General features: G+C 56.1%; 1 protein-coding gene across 1 annotated transcript in view; it reads right to left on the reverse strand.

Moving 5' to 3' along the window:
- LOC132807059 (von Willebrand factor A domain-containing protein 5A-like) overlaps positions 1-23273 on the reverse strand; it is a 31989-nt gene that overhangs the window by 7457 nt on the left and 1259 nt on the right. Inside the window, exons 2-14 of the mRNA XM_060821362.1 lie at positions 23009-23231; positions 20926-21092; positions 19389-19503; positions 18584-18759; positions 16840-16928; positions 15159-15303; positions 12641-12720; positions 11209-11323; positions 9081-9239; positions 8046-8149; positions 4141-4352; positions 3817-3888; positions 1219-1281 (exon numbers count right to left, since the gene is read on the reverse strand). Of these exons, the coding sequence (XP_060677345.1) occupies positions 1219-1281; positions 3817-3888; positions 4141-4352; positions 8046-8149; positions 9081-9239; positions 11209-11323; positions 12641-12720; positions 15159-15303; positions 16840-16928; positions 18584-18759; positions 19389-19503; positions 20926-21092; positions 23009-23231 (1720 nt within the window). The remainder of the gene's footprint in view (positions 1-1218; positions 1282-3816; positions 3889-4140; positions 4353-8045; positions 8150-9080; positions 9240-11208; positions 11324-12640; positions 12721-15158; positions 15304-16839; positions 16929-18583; positions 18760-19388; positions 19504-20925; positions 21093-23008; positions 23232-23273) is intronic.

The following is a 23273-nucleotide window of genomic DNA, read 5'->3' on the forward strand; positions in this document are numbered from 1 at the left end:
CCCAACCCGTCTGTGCCGACCCTGATATCCCTAACCTAACCCAGTCCCCGTTTGCCAGCCCCTTGGCCCATTCCCCTCCAATCCCTTCCTATCCCTGTCCCCATCCACCTTTTCAACGCTGTCATTGTACCAGCCCCCACCACTTCCTCTGGCAGCTCATTCCACACACGTACCACCCTCTGGGTGAGAAAGTTACCCCTCAGCTCCCTTTCCCCTCTCACCCTAAACCTACCCCCCTCTAGTTCTGGACTCCCCCCCACCCCAGGGGGGAAAAGACCTTGTCTATTTACCCCTATCCCTGCCCCCTCATGGTTTTATAAACCAGGTCACCCCCTCAGCCTCCGACGCTCCGGGGAAAACAGCCCCAGCCTCTCCCTGTAGCTCAAACCCTCCCACATCCTGGTAAATCTTTCCTGAACCCTTTCACAACATCTTCCCGATAGGAAGGAGACCAGAATTACACGTGATATCCCAACAGTGGCCCTAACCAATGTCCTGTCCAGCCGCAACATGACCTCCCAACTCCTGTACTCAATACTCTGACCGATAAAGGAAAGCATACCAAACGCCTCCTTCACTATCCTATCTACCTGCGACTCCACTTTCTAGGAGCTATGACCCTGCACTCCAAGGTCTCTTTGTTCAGCAACACTCCCCAGGACCTTACCATTAAGTGTATAAGTCCTGCTAAGATTTGCTTTCCCAAAATGCAGCCCCTCGCATTTATCGGAATTAAACTCCATCTGCCCCTTCTCAGCCCACTGGCCCATCTGGTCCAGATCCTGTTGTAATCTGAGGGAACCCTCTTCGCTGCCCACTACACCCTCCAATTTTGGGGTCATCTGCAAACTGACTAACCGTACCTCTCATGCTCGCATCCAAATCATTTATATAAACGATGAAAAGTAGAGTAGATTTTTTTAAAAATCTACACTTCTTTAAATACTTGCGTTGACCTCTGCTACACACTGTGAACGGGGCAAGATTTCCCTCCAAACCTCCCAGCCTGGGGCGGGGTAGACGTTTTTTTCCAAGTCACGCCACAGCTCAAGCCCTCCAACCCTCGCAACATCCGCGTCAACCTTTTCTGCGCCCTCTCGTGTTTCACGACACCCTTCCTGTAGCAGTGTTCCCAAAATGTGGCCCGGAACGACGTGCTGCACAGCGCGACCTCCCCACTCCCGGACCCAAAGCACTGACCAAAAACAGCGAGCGTACCACCGAACACCTTGCTCATCTTCTTCATGGGAGAACGCAGACCCGGGGCCATCGCAACCGAACCTGGAACACAACGGAAGCGGCCGTGAGGAAGGTTCCCCCTCAGCCCTTTTCAACGCCCTACCCAGTCTGAAGGTTCAACCCGACCCCTCGAAGGTGACCTGACCGACAGACCGGCCTAGGGCTCTGACCTCACCACAACTCGAGGTGGTTCGGAGGACAGGGTCGGAATTGAATCAACTTAATCGTCACAGGTATTCAGGCGAGTTCAGGGAAAGGTTTGCGAGTTACCGCTTACCGGTGCCAATCTGGGTACAGGCCTAGAGACGCTCAAGCGCAAAATCTTAACGGGGAAAATAAATACAATGCTCAGCATGACAGGAATACATGAGCAGTAGGGACATAGAAAGCTCACAACATTAGTTCGATGAGCATAGTCCCACACGAGCCTTCACCTTGTCACTCCAGAGGTCGGAAAAATGTTTTGGAAGGATGGGTGAGGCTGGAATGGTTGTTCAGGCCTAGCTAGGCCCAGCGGCTCTCAATCCGGGCCAACACTGAGGCCGGGAGGGTGTCACACTGAGCCCCAGGAGGGTGTCACACTGAGCCCTGGGAGGGTGTCACACTGGGCCCGGGAGGGTGTCACACTGGGGCTCTGGGAGGGTGTCACACTGAGGCCCGGGAGGGTGTCACACTGAGCCCTGGGAGGGTGTCACACTGAGCCCTGGGAGGGTGTCACACTGAGCCCCGGGAGGGTGTCACACTGAGCCCCGGGAGGGTGTCACACTGGGGCTCTGGGAGGGTGTCACACTGGGGCCCGGGAGGGTGTCACACTGGGGCCCGGGAGGGTGTCACACTGGGGCCCTGGGAGGGTGTCACACTGGGGCCCGGGAGGGTGTCACACTGGGGCCCGGGAGGGTGTCACACTGGGGCCGGGAGGGTGTCACACTGGGGCCGGGAGGGTGTCACACTGGGCCCACACTGAGGCCGGGAGGGTGTCACACTGGGCCCACACTGAGGCCGGGAGTACGGGACCCCTCCCCCAGTGAGTGTGGTTTGTGGCGCACACACGTGGATTCAAATTGAAAAGGCTATGCCCCCTCCCCACACACTGACAGACACAGACACAGACACAGACACACACATACACACGCCCACAGACACAGACATACACAACCACACACAGACACAGACATACACACCCAGACATACACACATACCCACACCCAAACACAGACATACACACCCACGCCCACACACAGACATACACACCCAGACACATACGCATACATACACCCACAAAGTCTCTCTCACACACACACCCAGAGTCTTTCTCAAACAGACTAACCTGCACACACTGCCTCGCTCTCACACAGATACACACACAGACATACACACACCCACACTGTCTCTCTCTCTCACACACACGCAGACAGACAGACACACAGACATACATACACACACCCACAGTCTCTCACACTCTCTCTCACTCACACACACACACATACACACCCACACACAGATATACACACACAGGCAGCCATACACACAGAGACACATGTACATAGACAGACACACACACACGCATAAAGACACACACACAGATATACACACACAGGCAGCCATACACACACAGAGACACATGTACACAGACAGACACACACACACGCACAACAGAGACACACACAGACATACACACACACGCTTAGACGCGTAGACACTTATAGAGATACACACACACCACACAGACACACACATTAGATGCGTAGACACACAGACATATACCCACACAATAATATACACACACCCACACAGACATGCACACACAGACACACACACACAGACATATACACAACCACTCTGTCTCTCTCTCACACACATACGTACTCACACACTGTCTCTCTCACACAAAGATACAGTCTCTCTCTCACATATACACACACACATATATGCACACATACAGACATACACACACTCACTGTCTCTCTCTCTCTCTCACAGATAGACACAAACCTACAGTCTCTCACTTACACACACACGTACACACACACACAGACACACAAACACACACACGCACAGACCTACACACACTTAGACGCATAGACACATAGAAACACAACAGAGAAAGAGACACACACATATACACACACACACAGACACACATTCGACGCGTAGACACACAGACCCACACACACAGCCACAATCTCATCCACACAGACACAGACAACACACACAACAGTGTCACGTACACACACGTAGATGCATAGACACACAGAGATACACACACACACACACACACACACACACACACACACACACACAGTCCCTCTCTCTCTCTCACACACACTGTCCCTCTTTCTCACACACACACAGTCTCCCTCTCTCTCTCTCACACACACACACACACACACACACACACAGTCTCCCTCTCTCTCTCTCACACACACACACACACACACACACACACACACACACAGTCCCTCTCTCTCACACACACACACACACTGTCCCCCCTCTCTCACACACACACACACACACACTGTCCCCCCTCTCTCTCACACACACACACACAGATGAAAAGTTGGTTGCACACATTACCCATCATGGGAACCGGACCCTGATAGAAAGCGGCGCACTGTTGGAACATCATCGTCGGCACACAGCCTATAGCTGGAAGACAACGGCAACGGTTATCAGGAATATCACCTTCACGGACACCCCTTTCCAAATGTCAGCCCGTTACCAGGTTACACCCTGCTCCTGGGCTTGCTCGGGTGAGGGAGATCCACAGACAGACAGGTGGGGGGGGGGGATGAGACAGGTAAAACAGCACAGGCCCAATCCCAGCCGCACCCAGCCCCAGCTGCTGGGCAGACAGGGCAGCACCGTCCCCTCTCCCCCCCCTCAGGCCAGGCCACTTACATCTTAGGTGGGGGATGTTCCTCCTGACCAGGGGACCCTGCAGGGGCTGGTTGAGGTCTTTGTTGATCGCGACGAAGGCGGTCTGGGAGGAGAGGACGTTGGCCCGGCTGCTGAGCTGGACGAGCTGCTCCCTCACAGCCGCGCTCTCGCGGCCGGCTCCCGACTCCAAGCCCTCGATCATCCTCTTGGCGGCCAAGCGGTGGGCCGTGGACCTGAAGCGGACGAAGGGGTTTCGGAAAGGGGTTAGTCCGTGCGCAAGACAGCAAGCCCTCCCCACCCCATCCCCCCGCTCCCCCCCCCCCCCCTGCGGCCCCCTGTATTCGGGGGCGTCTCGCTCACGGGACGTCCCGGTATTGTGGTATGGCGGCTATCAAAGCCTCTGCTCGACAGGGCTCTCCGCCAGGGTCTCACGCTCACCGACGGGGACCCCCCCAGCTGTCAGCCCGAGGGAGCACGAAGGGTTAAGGAGCCGTTCCAACAGCGCTCAGGATCGGTGGCTCTGTACGGGCGGAGTCCTGAATACGGGGTCCCCAGCATTCACTGGGACACACAGAGCCAGCGTCTCCACTCTGGCGGTGAGGGGGAGATAAGGACCCACGAGATTGGCATTGGTCATCAGCAGCAGGACGGGGGATACGTTCCTCGAAGATGGTTGAAAGCGGTTCTTGCTGTACTGCAGAGCTGACTGCTCGTTGAGTCTCTGGTCAGTGGTTACACGCTTTCCTGACCTTGTCATGGTGGACAAATGGGTGATATTGAGATTAGGTTCCCTTACAGTGTGGAAACAGGCCCTTCGGCCCGACCAGTCTACACCGACCCTCCGAAGACCCTCCATTCCCCTCTGACTAACGCACCTAACATAACGGGCAACGTAACACATCCCTGAACACTATGGGTAATTTAGCACGGCCAATCCACCCTAACCTGCACATCCCTGGGCACTATGGGTAATTTAGCACGGCCAATCCACCCTAACCTGCACATCCCTGGGCACTATGGGTAATTTAGCACGGCCAATCCACCCTAACCTGCACATCCCTGGGCACTATGGGTAATTTAGCACGGCCAATCCACCCTAACCTGCACATCCCTGGGCACTATGGGTAATTTAGCACGGCCAATCCACCCTGACCTGCACATCCCTGGGCACTATGGGTAATTTAGCACGGCCAATCCACCCTGACCTGTACATGTTTGGACTGTGGGAGGAAACTGGAGCAAACCCACACACAGACATGGGGATGGGGTGGGCGGGCAGAATGCGCCAACTCCACACAGACAGACAGTCGCCGCAGAGGCTGGAATCGAACCTGGGTCCCCGGCGCCACAAGGCAGCGGTGCTAACCACTGAGCCGCCATTTGTGAAAACCGGTATAAGTAAATAAATAATCAACACTCCTTCAGGTGGTGGGAGAGACGGTGCGTCGAGGCTACAGCGTGTGGGGACGACTGGACCCCACCGCGATCCAGGGCAAACGGGTCAGCGTTTTGACCCGAACGGCTCTGACTCCGGCTTTCTGAGCAGGAAGCGGACAGTCACCAGGAAGATGTGCGCTCACTAGACTCCAGCCTGAGCGGTGTACCAAAACGTGCAGTAGAAGCACGTCAACCGTGCATGGACAACACTCAAAACTACGGTGAAATCAGAATAAGGCAAGGAGGCCGAGGGCTTGGCGACACGGTTCAATGACAGCTACCTCTCTCTCTCTCGACGTCGGCAAAACTAACGCGGACGTCAGGGAGGCAGGGGCAGAACACGCCCACATCGACACCAACGGAGCTGAGGGGGAGAGGGTTGGACGGCGTCAGGTTCCTGGGAGCCACGATTAACCGACGCCCGGCCCTGGACTTCCCACGAAGACGCGACGGCCGAGAAGGTACAACAGCGCCCCTCCTTCCTCAGGCGGGTCAGGAAGTGCGGCACCTCCGTCGGGATCCCTCCCGGGGACTTCTACAGCTCCAGCACAGAAGGCGTATTGTCTGGGTGGGGCATTGCGGCCAGGCATGGCAACTGACCCATAAAGAAAGGCTCCATCACAGAAACCAGCCGCGGTCTCCAGTTACACTCCATGGGGAGGCTGCTGGTGTCAGCACAGGACCCACCCCCACCCCCACCCCCACCCCCACCCCCACCCCGGTCAGGCTCTCCTACACCGCCTTCCGTCAGGGAGAAAATACAGAAGCTTGAAAACACACACACACACACACACACACAGAGACAGACAGACACACACACACACACACACACACAGATACAGACACAGACACAGAGACAGAGACAGATAGACACAGATACAGATAGGCACACACACAGATACACACAGACACAGATACACACACACACACACACACACAGAGACAGATAGGCACACACACAGATAGATAGACACAGATACACACACACACAGACAGTTACAGATACACACACACACAGATACACACACACACACAGATACACACACAGTTAGATACACACATACACACACACAGTTACAGATACACACACACAGTTAGATACACACACACAGACAGTTACAGATATACACACACACAATTACAGATTTACACACACACAATTACAGATTTACACACACACCCAATTACGGATACATACACACACACACACACAATTACAGATATACACACACACCCACACAGACACACAATTACAGACACAGACACACAGACACACACACACACACACACAATTGCAGAGAGACACACACACACAATTAGAGACACACACACACACAATTACAGACACAGACACACACACACAGACAGACACACACACACAGACAGACACACACAGACACACACACACACACAGACACACACATCCTCCAGCAGGTTCAATAACAGCTTCCTCTTGGCTTTTATAAGCCTGATGAATGAATTCTCTGACTCCAAATAATGCCGATGGTGTCCGTGTTGACCTTGTCTAGTCCCTGCCCTGTCAGGTATACCCTGTATGACTTACTCTGTCAGAGTCGGGTTTTTTCCGTCACCCTTTGAGCTGTACGTCCTCGCTGACTGGTTTGCCTGTACTGCTCACAAACAAAGCTTCTCATTGTACTTAGGTACACAGAGAGAACTCCGCTATAACGGTGTAACAGTTCTGTCCGCGTGCGTTGTAAGAAAATCATGCAATAGCGGCACCGTTTCAGCTGATGGGACTGGAATCGCATCGTAACTTTAAAAGTTTGCGCTTTAGAAAGAGGGTCCCCCAGTTTGTCAACTGCGTCGTCGCGAGACAGCACGTTACAGGAGAACAACGTGCACCTGACAACAAGCCAAGTCAAAGGATGAATGGTGGTTCAGATTCTCAGTCAGATGAGAAGGAGGAACAGAGAGGTTCGGAAGGGAGAGGACAGCTTCAAAATAAACGGGAGCTCTTTTGTTGGGTCAGAGTCCGGGAGAACAGGGGGACTGCTGGCCCCCACACAGACGAGAACGAAGAGTCAGTAGTAATGACAACGAAGACCAAATACTACGCTGCACTCGGATAGGCTCCGTCAGACGTCAACGCAGGAAACGGAAGCTCTCTCTGTTTCAGAACGCAGCGGTGAGCTGAGGACAGTTACCTCAGAGCTCCAGGGCAGGTCGGCACAGCTCCGTCAGGGGGGAGGAAGAGGGGATCACCGTGCCCACCCACTGTCACTATCCCGGTATTGGGATACGGTACTGAGAGGATCCCAGATTTGGGATCGGGACGATGGTAACGCAGCGGTGAGCTGCGGATAGTTACCTCAGAACTCCAGGGCAGGTCGGCACAGCTCCGTCAGGGAGAGGGAATCACCGTGCCCACCCACTGTCACTATCCCAGTATTGGGATACGGCGCTGAGAGGATCCCAGATTTGGGATCGGGACGATGATAACCCAGCGGTTAGCTGCGGACAGTTACCTCAGTGAATCCTGTGGCTGGAGTTTGAACCTGATGCTGTTCTGGATGAGCTCCTCTCCCAGGGAATATTTCAGGGACATCTCGGCGTCCAGACTGGGGTCAACCTGAGGGAGGGGAAGGGAGGGGAGGGGAGGGGCACGGGTTACATCGTGGGGGGGCAAGGAGTGTCACACTTCACTGCAGTCCCTGCTCTCCCGGCCCAGGAAACCCCACCGTCCCTGCCCTCCCAGGCCAGGAAACCCCACCGCCCCTGCCCTCCCAGGCCAGGAAATCCCACCGCCCCTGCCCTCCCAGGCCAGGAAATCCCACCGTCCCTGCCCTCCCAGGCCAGGAAACCCCACCGCCCCTGCCCTCCCAGGCCAGGAAACCCCACTGCCCCTGCCCTCCCAGCCCAGGAAACCCCACCGCCCCTGCCCTCCCAGCCCAGGAAACCCCACCACCCCTGCCCTCCCAGCCCAGGAAACCCCAGACACATTGAATATCAATACAGAGTTCAAAACCTCCACCCTACAAAAAGGATACGCACAGGGAGAGACTCCCTCTGTAACAGGGGTCCCCGAGGGAGAGACTCCCTCTGTAACAGGGGTCCCCGAGGGAGAGACTCCCTCTGTAACGGGGATCCCCGAGGGAGAGACTCCCTCTGTAACGGGGGTCCCCGAGGGAGAGACTCCCTCTGTAACGGGGGTCCCCGAGGGAGAGACTCCCTCTGTAACAGGGGTCCCCGAGGGAGAGACTCCCCCTGTAACGGGGGTCCCCGAGGGAGAGACTCCCCCTGTAACAGGGATCCCCGAGGGAGAGACTCCCCCTGTAACAGGGGGTCCCCGAGGGAGAGACTCCCTCTGTAACAGGGGTCCCCGAGGGAGAGACTCCCTCTGTAACGGGGGTCCCCGAGGGAGAGACTCCCTCTGTAACAGGGGTCCCCGAGGGAGAGACTCCCTCTGTAACGGGGGTCCCCGAGGGAGAGACTGAGAAGTTTATTCCCTGTAAGGTGATGCTCCTGGGGGCCTGGTGGTAAACGCCGCCTCTGTCCCTCACCTTGCCCTTCAGCTGGGCGTAGAGGATGGACCGCTGACCGTTGAAGATGACGGTGGGCAGCGGGGACAGGAGGACCGCCTCCAGCCCAGACGGTAGCTCCCAGCCGACGGTCAGGCCAGACACAGCCGGCTGGAGGGCGAACTTCAAACTCTGCAGCACCTGTCGGCGGCAAGGACAACACGTCAGGCGTTCCATTGGCGTTTTCCAGCCCCTCGCAACACTTCCAACTCACGGCAACAGGGACCCGGGTTCAATTGCCGCCTCGTGGGGGACTGACTGTGGGGTGTTTGCCCAGGGATGTGCAGGTTAGGGTGGATCGGCCATGCTAAATTACCCATAGTGCCCTGGGATGTGCAGGTTAGGGTGGATCGGCCGTGCTAAATTACCCATAGTGCCCTGGGATGTGCAGGTTAGGGTGGATTGGCCATGCTAAATTACCCATAGTGCCCCAGGGATGTGCAGGTTAGGGTGGATTGGCCGTGCTAAATTACCCATAGTGCCCAGGGATGTGCAGGTTAGGGTGGATTGGCAGTGCTAAATTACCCATAGTGCCCAGGGATGTGCAGGTTAGGGTGGATTGGCTGTGCTAAATTACCCATAGTGCTCAGGGATGTGCAGGTTAGGGTGGATTGGCCGTGCTAAATTACCCATAGTGCCCAGGGATGTGCAGGTTAGGGTGGATTGGCCATGCTAAATTACCCATAGTGCCCAGGGATGTGCAGGTTAGGGTGGATTGGCCGTGCTAAATTACCATAGTGCCCAGGGATGTGCAGGTTAGGGTGGATTGGCCATGCTAAATTACCCATAGTGCCCAGGGATGTGCAGGTTAGGGTGGATTGGCCGTGCTAAATTACCCATAGTGCCCAGGGATGTGCAGGTTAGGGTGGACTGGCTGTGCTAAATTACCCATAATGCCCAGGGATGTGCAGGTTAGGGTGGATTGGCCGTGCTAAATTACCCATAGTGCCCAGGGATGTGCAGGTTAGGGTGGATTGGCCATGCTAAATTACCCATAGTGCCCAAGGATGTGCAGGTTAGGGTGGATTGGCCATGCTAAATTACCCATAGTGCCCAGGGCTGTGCAGGTCAGGGGGTATTGACCATGCTAAATTACCCATAGTGCCCAGGGATGTGCAGGTTAGGGTGGATTGGCCATGCTAAATTACCCATAGTGCCCAGGGATGTGCAGGTCAGGGGGTATTGATCATGCTAAATTACCCATAGTGCCCAGGGATGTGCAGGTTAGGGTGGATTGGCCATGCTAAATTACCCATAGTGCCCAGGGATGTGCAGGTTATGGTGGATTGGCCATGCTAAATTACCCATAGTGCCCAGGGATGTGCAGGTTAGGGTGGATTGGCCATGCTAAATTACCCATAGTGCCCAGGGATGTGCAGGTCAGGGGGTATTGACCATGCTAAATTACCCATAGTGCCCAGGGATGTGCAGGTTAGGGTGGATTGACCATGCTAAATTACCCATAGTGCCCAGGGATGTGCAGGTCAGGGGGTATTGACCATGCTAAATTACCCATAGTGCCCAGGGATGTGCAGGTTAGGGTGGATTGGCCATGCTAAATTACCCATAGTGCCCAGGGATGTGCAGGTCAGGGGGTATTGATCATGCTAAATTACCCATAGTGCCCAGGGATGTGCAGGTTAGGGTGGATTGACCATGCTAAATTACCCATAGTGCCCAGGGATGTGCAGGTCAGGGGGTATTGACCATGCTAAATTACCCATAGTGCCCAGGGATGTGCAGGTCAGGGGGTATTGACCATGCTAAATTACCCATAGTGCCCAGGGATGTGCAGGTTAGGGTGGATTGGCCATGCTAAATTACCCATAGTGCCCAGGGATGTGCAGGTTAGGGGTGGATTGGCCATGCTAAATTACCCATAGTGCCCAGGGATGTGCAGGTTAGGGTGGATTGGTCATGGCACATTCACACCCAGTCCATCAGTGTCGGGGTGTTTGGGGTAATTACCCCCCAGTCAGTGTCGGGGTGTTTGGGGGGTGACTCCCTGTCGCTCCCTGAGCTCCGGGTTAAGCCCCCACTCCTCGCTCCTCCTCCCCCTGTGCCCCAGTCAGCCCTGCTCACCCCTGACAGGATCCCCCCTCCCACCTACCTTTGGCTGCATCCTGTCCTTGCCTGTGATGAACTCGGCGTTCCCGGAGGCTGCCTTGGCGATGCCTTTGATCAGCTGCGTCGAGGCACCCTGCCCGATCCCGAAGGAGAAACACCTGGACGGGGGGGCGGGAGGGAGGGAACAGCTCGGATTACCGGGAGCAGCAGGACCGGGGGACGGCAGGGTACAACAGGATGGATGGGCTGAGCGGTCTCCACTGGCCAGCTCCATCGCCTGAATCGAGGGTTTGCTGGGGCAGTCGGGCCTGAAGGGGAAAGATCTGTGCATTGCCGTTTTGTACACAGTCCCATTCGTCACAGCGGCTCAGTGGTTAGCGCCGCTGCCTCGTAGCGCCAAGGACCCGGGTTCAATCCCCACCCTCGGGGGGTGACGCTCTGTGTAGAGTTGGCCCATTCTCCCCCCAGTGTCTGCATGGGTTTCATCCGGGTGCTCCAGTTTCCTCCCACAGTCCAAATGTGTGCAGGTTCGGGTGGATTGGCCGTGCTAAATTACCCATAGTGCCCAGGGATGTGCAGGTTCGGGTGGATTGGCCGTGCTAAATTACCCATAGTGCCCAGGGATGTGCAGGTTAGGGTGGATTGGCCGTGCTAAATTACCCATAGTGCCCAGGGATGTGCAGGTTAGGGTGGATTGGCCGTGCTAAATTACCCATAGTGCCCAGGGATGTGCAGGTTAGTGTGGATTGGCCGTGCTCAATTACCCATAGTGCCCAGGGATGTGCAGGTTAGGGTGGATTGGCCATGCTAAATTACCCATAGTGCCCAGGGATGTGCAGGTTAGGGTGGATTGGCCATGCTAAATTACCCATAGTGCCCAGGGATGTGCAGGTTAGGGTGGATTGGCCATGCTAAATTACCCATAGTGCTCAGGGATGTGCAGGTTAGGGTGGATTGACCATTGTGGACACCAGTGGGAGCAGGGTCAGACCAATGGGCTCAGAGCGCCCGTTAGCCCTTGGCCAACGGCTCAAGGTCAAAGGTCATTCCTTGGGAGGTGAGTGGGAGAAAGATCTCTCTCCCTTGGGCATGTTCTTCCTCCAGTCATGGTTGTGCGACCTTTACCTCCAGCCCAGACCGGGAGGGGCCTTCACTCAGCGTCTCTCTGACATTGCCCGGTGACTGCCCTGGGTGTTGTCTCTGGCTGATGGAGGTCATTTAGACTCAGGCAGACGAGGGAGGGGCGGGGGGGGGGGGGGAGCATTCCGGAGGGGCCAGGAATGGCAAGGTTAGGGAGATATTTTCGAGGGATGGCCGAGGGATGGTTCACGCTGCGTCCGTCACCGTGAGACGCACACTCGGAGAGAGTCGCGCCTGGTCCTTGGGTGTGCCAGGGACACTGACCGCGTCCAAAACGCCGCTCCACCCCCAGCGCGCCCAGAGACAGAAAGGCCAGATACCCTGGCCCCTGTTACCTGTGATTGTGGGCGTTCTTCCGAACCTCGTCAATCACCATCTTGGTGTTCGACACCTCCCCGTCAGTGAAGACAAAGAGCTGGAAGAAGGGAGGAAAGGTGTTAGTTGGGGGGGGGGGGGTGGGAGAGGGGTCACTGTCTGTCCCAGAGCAGCACACAGAGCTGCTCTCTCGCTCTCTCGCTCATACGAGGGAGATCGCTGCCGGTTTATCCCAAAGGTGATCCCGCCTCAGCACACACAGGCTGCAAAGGTGGCACTTTCACGGTCACCTCAGCTGGTGTTGGCGGTCACTCAGTATCACAAGCCCGCCGTCCAGCCAACTGAGCTAACTGTCAACTATCTCTGCGCGGGAGAGTGCATGTGAAGGTGTGTGAGTGGCTGAGGGAGTGAGAGGTAGTGTGTGTGGGTGAGTTTGTGACTGTGTCTGTCTGTGTGTGTGCGTCTGTGTGTGTATCCGTCTGTCTCTGTGTGCGTGTGTGTTTGTGTCTGTGTGTGTGTGTGTCTGTGCGCCTGTGTGTCTGTCTGTGCGTCTGTGTGTGTGTGTGTGAGAGACTGTGTGTGTGTGTGTGTGTGTGTGTGTGTGTGTGTGTGTGTGTGAGAGACTGTGTGTGTGTTTGTGACACTGTGTGTGTGTCTGTCTGTGTGTGTGTGCGCCTGTGTGTGCCTGTGTGTGTGTGTGTGTCTGTGACTGTCTGTGTGTGTGTGCGCGAGAGCGTTTCTGTCTGTGTGACATTAAAATAAGCCGCAAGTTTGTCTCAGTGGTTAGCACTGCAGCCTCACAGCACCAGGGACCCAGGTTCGAGTCTAGCCATGGGCAACTCAGTGTAGAGTTTGCACGTTCTCCCCGTGTCTGCGGGGGTTCCTCCGGGTGCTCCAGTTTCCTCCCACAGTCCAAAGATATGCAGCTCAGAGTGGATTGACCGTGTTAAATTAACCATAGCACCCAGGGATGTGCAGGTTAGGGTGGATTGGCCATGCTAAATTACCCATAGTGCCCAGGGATGTGTAGGTTAGGGTGGATTGGCCGTGCTAAATTACCCATAGTGCCCAGGGATGTGCAGGTGAGGGTGAATTAGCCATGCTAAATTACCCATAGTGCCCAGGGGTGTGCAGGTTAGGGTGGATTGGCCATGCTAAATTACCCATAGTGTCCAGGGACGTGCAGGTTAGGGTGGATTGGCCATGCTAAATTACCCATAGTGCCCAGGGACGTGCAGGTTAGGGTGGATTGGCCGTGCTAAATTACCCATAGTGCCCAGGGACGTGCAGGTTAGGGTGGATTGGCCATGCTAAATTACCCATAGTGCCCAGGGACGTGCAGGTTAGGGTGAATTGGCCGTGCTAAATTACCCATAGTGCCCAGGGATGTACAGGTTACGGTGGATTGGCCGTGCTAAATTACCCATAGTGCCCAGGGGTGTGCAGGTTAGGGTGGATTGGCCATGCTAAATTACCCATAGTGCCCAGGGATGTGTAGGTTAGGGTGGATTGGCCGTGCTAAATTACCCATAGTGCCCAGGGATGTGCAGGTGAGGGTGGATTAGCCGTGCTAAATTACCCATAGTGCCCAGGGATGTGCAGGTTAGGGTGGATTGGCCATGCTAAATTACCCATAGTGCCCAGGGATGTGCAGGTTAGGGTGGATTGGCCATGCTAAATTACCCATAGTGCCCAGGGATGTGCAGGTTAGGGTGGATTGGCCGTGCTAAATTACCCATAGTGCCCACGGATGTGCAGGTTAGGGTGGGTTGGCCATGCTAAATTACCCATAGTGCCCAGGGATGTGCAGGTTAGGATGGATTGGCCATGCTAAATTACCCATAGTGCCCTGGGATGTGCAGGTTAGGGTGGATTGGCCGTGCTAAATTACCCATAGTGCTCAGGGATGTGCAGGTTAGGGTGGGTTGGCCGTGCTAAATTACCCATAGTGCCCAGGGATGTGCAGGTTAGGGTGGATTGGCCGTGCTAAATTACCCATAGTGCCCAGGGATGTGTAGGTTAGGGTGGATTGGCCATGCTAAATTACCCATAGTGCCCAGGGATGTGCAGGTTAGGGTGGATCGGCCATGCTAAATTACCCATAGTGCCCAGGGATGTGCAGGTTCGGGTGGATCGGCCATGTTAAGCTACCCATAGTGCCCAGGGATGTGCAGGTTAGGGTGGATCGGCCATGTTAAGTTACCCATAGTGCCCAGGGATGTGCAGGTTAGGGTGGATCGGCCATGTTAAGTTACCCATAGTGCCCAGGGGGTGGACAGACTGGGAGGGTTAGCCATGGGAAATGTTGAGTTTTAGGGATGGGGTAAGAGCGGTGGGTCTGAGGGGGATGAGTTGGTGTGGACTCGATGGACCGAATGGCCTGCTTCCCACACTGCAGGGATTCTATGACACTCAGTCCACGCTGGGGTCTTGGCTACCTAGCACGGTAGGGCTTCAACTCAAGCCTGGGAGCACGCTCTGAGGTGTGTTCTGGGTATTACCGGGAGGGCTCCCGGCACATTCCCCCCTGAACCTTACCTGCCGTGGGTGCGATGCCCTACAGGGCACCCTGTAAATGGCACGGAGGGGCTCGAGGATCTCTGTGCCCCCCATGTCTGCCGATATCCCATCCAACGTCGCCAGGGCTGTCTTCATCGACTGCTGATTGTACTCGACACTCTCACTGCAGGGAGGCGGATTCGATTAGATTCCCGACAGGAAACAGGCCCTTCGGCCCAACACGTCCACACCCACCCTGTGCCGAATAACCTGCCCAGACCCATTCCCTGACATTTCCACTTAACTAATGCACCCACACATCCCTGGGCACTATGGGTAATTTAGCACGGTCAATCCACCCTAACCTACACATCCCTGGGCACTATGGGTAATTTAGCACGGCCAATCCACCCTAACCTGCACATCCCTGGGCACTATGGGTAATTTAGCATGGCCAACCCACCCTAACCTGCACATCCCTGGGCACTATGGGTAATTTAGCATGGCCCATCCACCCTAACCTGCACATCCCTGTGCACTATGGGTAATTTAGCACGGCCAATCCACCCTAACCTGCACATCCCTGGGCACTATGGGTAATTTAGCACGGCCAATCCACCCTAACCTGTACATCCCTGTGCACTATGGGTAATTTAGCACGGCCAATCCACCCTAACCTGCACATCCCTGGGCACTATGGGTAATTTAGCACGGCCCACGCAGCCTAACCTGCACATTCTTTGGACTGGGGGAGGAAAATGGAGCACCCGGAGAAAACCCATGCAGACACGGGAGGGCGGGGGAGGGGAGAATGGGAAGACACCACACAGGCCAGTCCCACCGAGGGTGGGATTGAACCAGCGTCCCTGGCACCGTGATCGTACCTGCTGAGTGTAGTCAATGCTCACGCTACAGGGAGATCGCGGGAGGGTGAGGGGAGCGGGAGGGGAGGGAGAGAGGGAGGGGGAGTGGGAGAGGGGGAGAGGGGGAGAGGGGGAGAGGGAGAGGGGGAGAGGGGGAGAGGGGGAGGGGGGGAGAGGGGGAGAGGGGGAGAGGGGGAGAGGGGGAGAGGGGGGGAGAGGGGGGGAGGGGGGGGAGAGGGGGAGGGAGGGGGAGGGGGGAGAGGGAGAGAGGGGGAGGGGGAGGGGGGGGAGAGGGGGAGGGAGAGGGGGGGAGAAGGGGAGGGGAGGAGGGGATGAGGGGGGGGGAGGGGAGGAGGGGGGGAAGGGAGAGGGAGGGGGAGAAAGAGGGGGAAGGGGAGCGGGAGAGGGAGAGGGCAAGGGGAGAGGAGAGGGAGGGGGAGGGAGATAGAGAGTGAGAGGGAGAGGAGGAGGGAGGGGGAGAGGGAGGGGCTGGAAGAGAGGGTGGGCGGGAGAGGGAAAGGAGGAGGGGGAGAGGGGGAGCGGGAGTGAGAGAGCGAGCCCATCTTAGAGAGGCAGTGGGACATGGACACATGGGATTGAGGTGTCACGGGACATGGCGTCCCCAAGGCCTTTGGTCCGGGGCAGACCCACCCTCCACCCGAGCCAGCACACCCCACACCCCACACCCCACACCCCACACCCCACAGCCAAGAGGCCAGCAGCATCCTCAACAAGACATCAACAGCCACGCGCTGACAGCTCAGCCCCACCACCCCCGTCAGCTCCCCCCGCTAGCCTCCCGCCACCCCCGCTGCCTTTCCGAATACCGCCACCCCATCAGGACAACGTCCACTCACGGGAAGAAGGAATTAAAGCTGCTCCCGAATCTGTAGATGTTGAAGTAACATCCCAACGGCAAGCTCTTCAGGAGAAGGAGTAAGGTCTCCTGTAGGGGAGAAACAGGCAAACAGGCTGTGTCAACACTGACCCGGTACAGTCACACAGTCAGTAACCCTTCCCCTGCTGAATAAACACTGACCCGGTACAGTCACACCGTCAGTAACCCTTCCCCTGCTGTGTCAACACTGACCCGATACAGTCACACCGTCAGTAACCCTTCCCCTGCTGAATAAACACTGACCCTGTACAGTCACACACTCAGTAACCCTTCCCCTGCTGTATAAACACTGACCCTGTACAGTCACACAGTCAGTAACCCTTCCCCTGCTGTGTCAACACTGACCCTGTACAGTCACACAGTCAGTAACCCTTCCCCTGCTGTGTCAACACTGACCCTGTACAGTCACACAGTCAGTAACCCTTCCCCTGCTGTATAAACACTGACCCGGTACAGTCACACAGTCAGTAACCCTTCCCCTGCTGTGTCAACACTGACCCGGTACAGTCACACAGTCAGTAACCCTTCCCCTGCTGTACAAACACTGACCCGGTACAGTCACACAGTCAGTAACCCTTCCCCTGCTGTACAAACACTGACCCGGTACAGTCACACAGTCAGTAACCCTTCCCCTGCTGTATAAACACTGACCCTGTACAGTCACACCGTCAGTAACCCTTCCCCTGCTGTATAAACACTGACCCTGTACAGTCACACCGTCAGTAACCCTTCCCCTGCTGAATAAACACTGACCCGGTACAGTCACACAGTCAGTAACCCTTCCCCTGCTGTACAAACACTGACCCGGTACAGTCACACAGTCAGTAACCCTTCCCCTGCTGAATAAACACTGACCCTGTACAGTCACACCGTCAGTAACCCTTCCCCTGCTGTATAAACACTGACCCTGTACAGTCACACCGTCAGTAACCCTTCCCCTGCTGAATAAACACTGACCCTGTACAGTCACACAGTCAGTAATCCTTCCCCTGCTGAATAAACACTGACCCTGGACAGTCACACAGTCAGTAACCCTTCCCCTGCTGAATACACACTGACCCTGTACAGTCTCACAGTCAGTAACCCTTCCCCTGCTGACTCAACACTGACCCTGTACAGTCTCACAGTCAGTAACCCTTCCCCTGCTGTGTCAACACTGACCCGATACAGTCACACAGTCAGTAACCCTTCCCCTGCTGAATACACACTGACCCTGGACAGTCACACAGTCAGTAACCCTTCCCCTGCTGAATAAACACTGCCCCAGTACAGTCACACCTCACACTCCGGGTGATATAACCTGAAGTACAGTGTCGTTCCCCGCCTGGGTTTAGGGTTGTGGTTAGTCAGAAAGCTGGCTGTGTTTGTATATGTCCGTTACCCCGTTGGGGCCCGGTCTGTCTGTGCCTCAGGAACGATGACAGGCTATCCCTAATCCCGGCTAAGGTGGTGCGTTCGCACCGGGCGGCCATGATGGGGGTGGCCAGTTTCCCAGCATGCTGTGCTCACTGACAGCGGTCAGTCTCTCCGTAGGGGACGCTGTCACATGGCCCCTGGGAGGCCTGAAGGAGACACCAGCCCCTGTTCTGGAGTTTAGGAAACCCCTCCGTGATTCCCAACCAATCCGGCTCCCTGCTCCGGATGACGAATCGTGCCGAGGGGAACGGGCCCGGGGCCGCTCCCCCTCACACCCGGTGACTTACCTGAGCGCTTTGGACACGGGTGGGCCCACCGCCCGAATAACCCTCCGCCATCGGGCAGTCCATACTTCCGGAACAATCCATCAGGAAAATGAACTCCCCAGAGGAATGCTGGGACGGTTTCTCGGGAAAGGTGGGGTAGATGCTGACCATGACGGTGGGGTCTCCCATCAGGGTCCCTGCAAAACAGTTGATGGGCAGGCTGAACCCCAATCCAATCTCAGCGCTGACCCCCACTCTAACCCCCCTCAGCGTCCCGTCTCCCCAAACCTAACCCCACCCTGAACCCCACTCTCCCCCGGACTCCGCCCTGACCCCCACTCTCCCCCTGTCCCCACCCTGACCCCCACTCTCCCCCAGTCCTCACCCTGACCCCCACTCTCCCCGTCCCGTCCCCCCACCCTGACACCCACTCTCCCCCCCGTCCCCACCGTCCCCCCCCACTCTCCCCCATCCCCCCCCTGACCCCCACCTCTCCCCCATCCCCACCCTGACCCCCACTCTCCCCGTCCCCACCCTGACCCCCACTCTCCCCCTCCCAATTTCCACCCCACCCTGACCCCCACTCTCCCCGTCCCGTCCCCCCCCCCTGACCCCCACTCTCCCCCCGTCCCCACCCTGACCCCCACTCTCCCTGTACCCAATCTCCACCCCGCCCTGACCCCCACTCTCCACCCCCACTTTGATCCACACTCCTCCTCCATCCCAGGCCACAATCCAAGCGGGACCCTACCTCACTCTCACAGTCGCCCCCCACCTCCCACATGCAGACCCCCACCACGCCAATCCCTGGTTATGACAGTGTTACCTTCCCCTGCAGACTCGACCCCTGCCTCAACGAGAGCACTCGGGGTGTGAACATCCTTATAGTATATCAGCAGCTCCACATCCTTATCAAACCTGTGTCCGTCTGCCAGAGATATCTGACAGGATCAAGAAACATCAGTCAGATACAGGACAGCAAACACCAGTCAGTGTACAGATATCTCCCTGAGAGAGAGGGGACTGAGAGACACCAGTCAGTGTACAGATATCTCCCTGAGAGAGAGAGAGAGGGGACTGAGAGACACCAGTCAGTGTACAGATATCTCCCTGAGAGAGAGGGGACTGAGAGACACCAGTCAGTGTACAGATATCTCCCTGAGGGTGGGGGGACTGAGAGACACCAGTCAGTGTACAGATATCTCCCTGAGGGAGGGGGGACTGAGAGACACCAGTCAGTGTACAGATATCTCCCTGAGGGAGGGGGGACTGAGAGACACCAGTCAGTGTACAGATATCTCCCTGAGGGAGGGGGGACTGAGTGACACCAGTCAGTGTACAGATATCTCCCTGAGAGAGAGGGGACTGAGAGACACCAGTCAGTGTACAGATATCTCCTGAGAGAGAGAGAGGGGACTGAGACACCAGTCAGTGTACAGATATCTCCCTGAGAGAGAGGGGACTGAGTGACACCAGTCAGTGTACAGATATCTCCCTGAGAGAGGGGGGACTGAGAGACACCAGTCAGTGTACAGATATCTCCCTGAGAGAGAAGGGACTGAGAGACACCAGTCAGTGTACAGATATCTCCCTGAGAGAGAGGGGGGACTGAGAGACACCAGTCAGTGTACAGATATCTCCCTGAGAGAGAGAGGGGACTGAGAGACACCAGTCAGTGTACAGATATCTCCCTGAGAGAGAGGGGACTGAGAGACACCAGTCAGTGTACAGATATCTCCTGAGAGAGAGAGGGGACTGAGAGACAGCAGTCAGTGTACAGATATCTCCCTGAGAGAGAGGGAGGGGACTGAGAGACACCAGTCAGTGTACAGATATCTCCCTGAGAGAGAGAGAGGGGACTGAGACACCAGTCAGTGTACAGATATCTCCCTGAGAGAGAGGGGACTGAGTGACACCAGTCAGTGTACAGATATCTCCCTGAGAGGGGGGACTGAGAGACACCAGTCAGTGTACAGATATCTCCCTGAGAGAGAGGGGACTGAGAGACACCAGTCAGTGTACAGATATCTCCCTGAGAGAGAGGGGGGGACTGAGAGACACAGTCAGTGTACAGATATCTCCCTGAGAGAGAGAGGGGACTGAGAGACACCAGTCAGTGTACAGATATCTCCCTGAGAGAGAGGGGACTGAGAGACACCAGTCAGTGTACAGATATCTCCCTGAGGGAGGGAGAGGGGACTGTGCGGTGGTGACAGTGAAAGATGGGGAAGGAGTGTTGATGTGAACGATGAACACAGGTGACTCCCTCCCCCGGTGCTGCGTGTAACTGCAGCGTTATGAGCTCTCCCTGCCTGCCTCCCTTACTCCCCTGCACCTTCCCCCCCGCCACAATCCCACCTCACCTTGGCCGATGTCTGGTCCTCCCTCAGATACTCCAGGCCGCTCATCGTGCAGTTGGACTGGACGCGGGAGATCCCGTGCGTGCTCTGGATCTGGGCCTCCAGAGCCAGGGTGTAGGGTGCCTGTCGTACCCGGGGAACCTCCTGGGTCACGCTGACCGCCTGCTCACCTGGGAGGGAGGAGGGGGGAGAATCACAGCCCGGTCACCCATCACCACCTCCGCACGCCCCTCTCCGATCCCTCGTTCCGACAACGCCGCGGTGTCAGAACCCCACACCCTGCCGGGTCGGCGTCGCTCACCTCCTCACTCAGCGTCGGTGCGGCCGTTGTGTCACCCACCTCAGGGGGCCAGTCAGCACCCTCCTGTCCCTTGGTCCAAGGGGCGAATGGCCTCTGCCTGAGACTGTCCACCCCAGTGCCACAGGAGCCTTGCCCATCCTGATCAAAGGAGCCTCCTGCTGTTCCTGGGCAACTCTCTGAACAAGACCCAATGGTGTCCCCTCTTCCCCTTGTCAGAGTATTCAAGGAGGGTTAGACGGGGGACAGTGTAGAGGGAGCTTTACTCTGTATCTAACCCCGTGCTGACCCTGTCCCTGGGATGGGGGGGACAGTGTAGAGGGAGCTTTACTCCGTATCTAACCCCGTGCTGTCCCTGTCCCTGGGATGGGTGGGGGGGCAGTGTAGAGGGAGCGTTACCCTGTCCGTCACCCCTTCCTTCCTGCGCTGGCACAGTGTTTCACTGAGCGGTTCTGCCTCACCCAGTCTATCTCCGGGAGGGGAGCCTCACATAGAACATAGAAAAATACAGCGCAGTACAGGCCCTTCGGCCCTCGATGCTGCGCCGACCGAAGCCCAACTAACCTACACTAGCCCACTATCCTCCATATGCTTATCCAATGCCCGTTTAAATGCCCATAAAGAGGGAGAGTCCACCACTGCTACTGGCAGGGCATTCCATGAACTCACAACCCGCTGAGTAAAGAATCTACCCCTAACATCTGTCCTATACCTACCTCCCCTTAATTTAAAGCTGTGTCCCCTAGTAACAGCTGACTCCATACGCAGAAAAAGGTTCTCACTGTCAACCCTATCTAAACCCCTAATCATCTTGTACACCTCTATCAAATCTCCCCTAAACCTTCTCTTCTCCAATGAGAACAGCCCCAAGTGCCTCAGCCTTTCCTCATACGATCTTCCTACCATGCCAGGCAACATCCTGGTAAACCTCCTCTGCACCCGTTCCAGTGCCTCCACATCCTTCCTATAGTATGGCGACCAAAATTGCACACAATACTCCAGATGAGGCCGCACCAGAGTCTTATACAACTGCAACATGACCTCAGGACTCCGGAACTCAATTCCTCTACCAATAAAGCCCAGTACACCATATGCCTTCCTCACAGCACTATTTACCTGGGTGGCAACTTTCAGAGATCTGTGTACATGGACACCAAGATCCCTCTGCTCATCCACACTACCAAGTCTCCGACCATTAGCCCAGTACTCCATCTTCTTGTTACTCCTACCAAAGTGAATCACTTCACACTTAGCTACATTGAACTCCATTTGCCACCTTTCTGCCCAGCTCTGCAGCTTATCTATATCCCGCTGTAACCTGCCACATCCTTCCTCACTGTCAACAACTCCACCGACTTTCGTATCATCCACAAACTTGCTCACCCAACCTTCTAGCCCCTCCTCCAGGTCATTTATAAAAATGACAAACAGCAATGGTCCCAAACAGATCCTTGCGGAACACCTCTAGTAACTGCACTCCAAGATGAACCTATACCATCAACTACTACCCTCTGTCTTCTTCCAGCCAGCCAATTCCTAATCCAAACCTCCAAACCTCAATGCCATACCTCCGTAGTTTTTGCAGTAGCCTACCATGGGGTACCTTATCGAATGCCTTGCTAAAACCCATATACACCACATCTACTGCTTTACCCTCGTCCACCTCCTTGGTCACCTCTCAAAGAACTCAGTAAGGTTTGTGAGGCACGACCTGCCCTTCACAAAACCATGCTGACTATCCTTGATCACGTTATTCCTGTCCAGACGTTCACAAATCCCATCCCTCACCTCTCGGTGTGTACCGGGGATTGAGAACGGAGGGCAGGACAAAGCGCACGGCCCCGTCGGCCTCTATCGCCAGCTCCTGGACGAACGAGAGGGAGACGCTGGCGCGCTGCCCAGGGGGCAGGTTGCCTACGGTGCAGCAGAAGATGTCGCCGCTGCTGCTGTCCTCCTCCAGGAGGAAGGCCTGGTGCCCAGATGAGATGGCATCATCGTACTCGTCCTTGGCCTGTCCGCGGTGGGCAGAAAGGAAAGGGGTCAGTTCCACTCG

The sequence above is a fragment of the Hemiscyllium ocellatum genome (assembly GCF_020745735.1).
Source record: "Hemiscyllium ocellatum isolate sHemOce1 chromosome 27 unlocalized genomic scaffold, sHemOce1.pat.X.cur. SUPER_27_unloc_1, whole genome shotgun sequence".
Lineage (NCBI taxonomy): Eukaryota > Metazoa > Chordata > Chondrichthyes > Orectolobiformes > Hemiscylliidae > Hemiscyllium > Hemiscyllium ocellatum.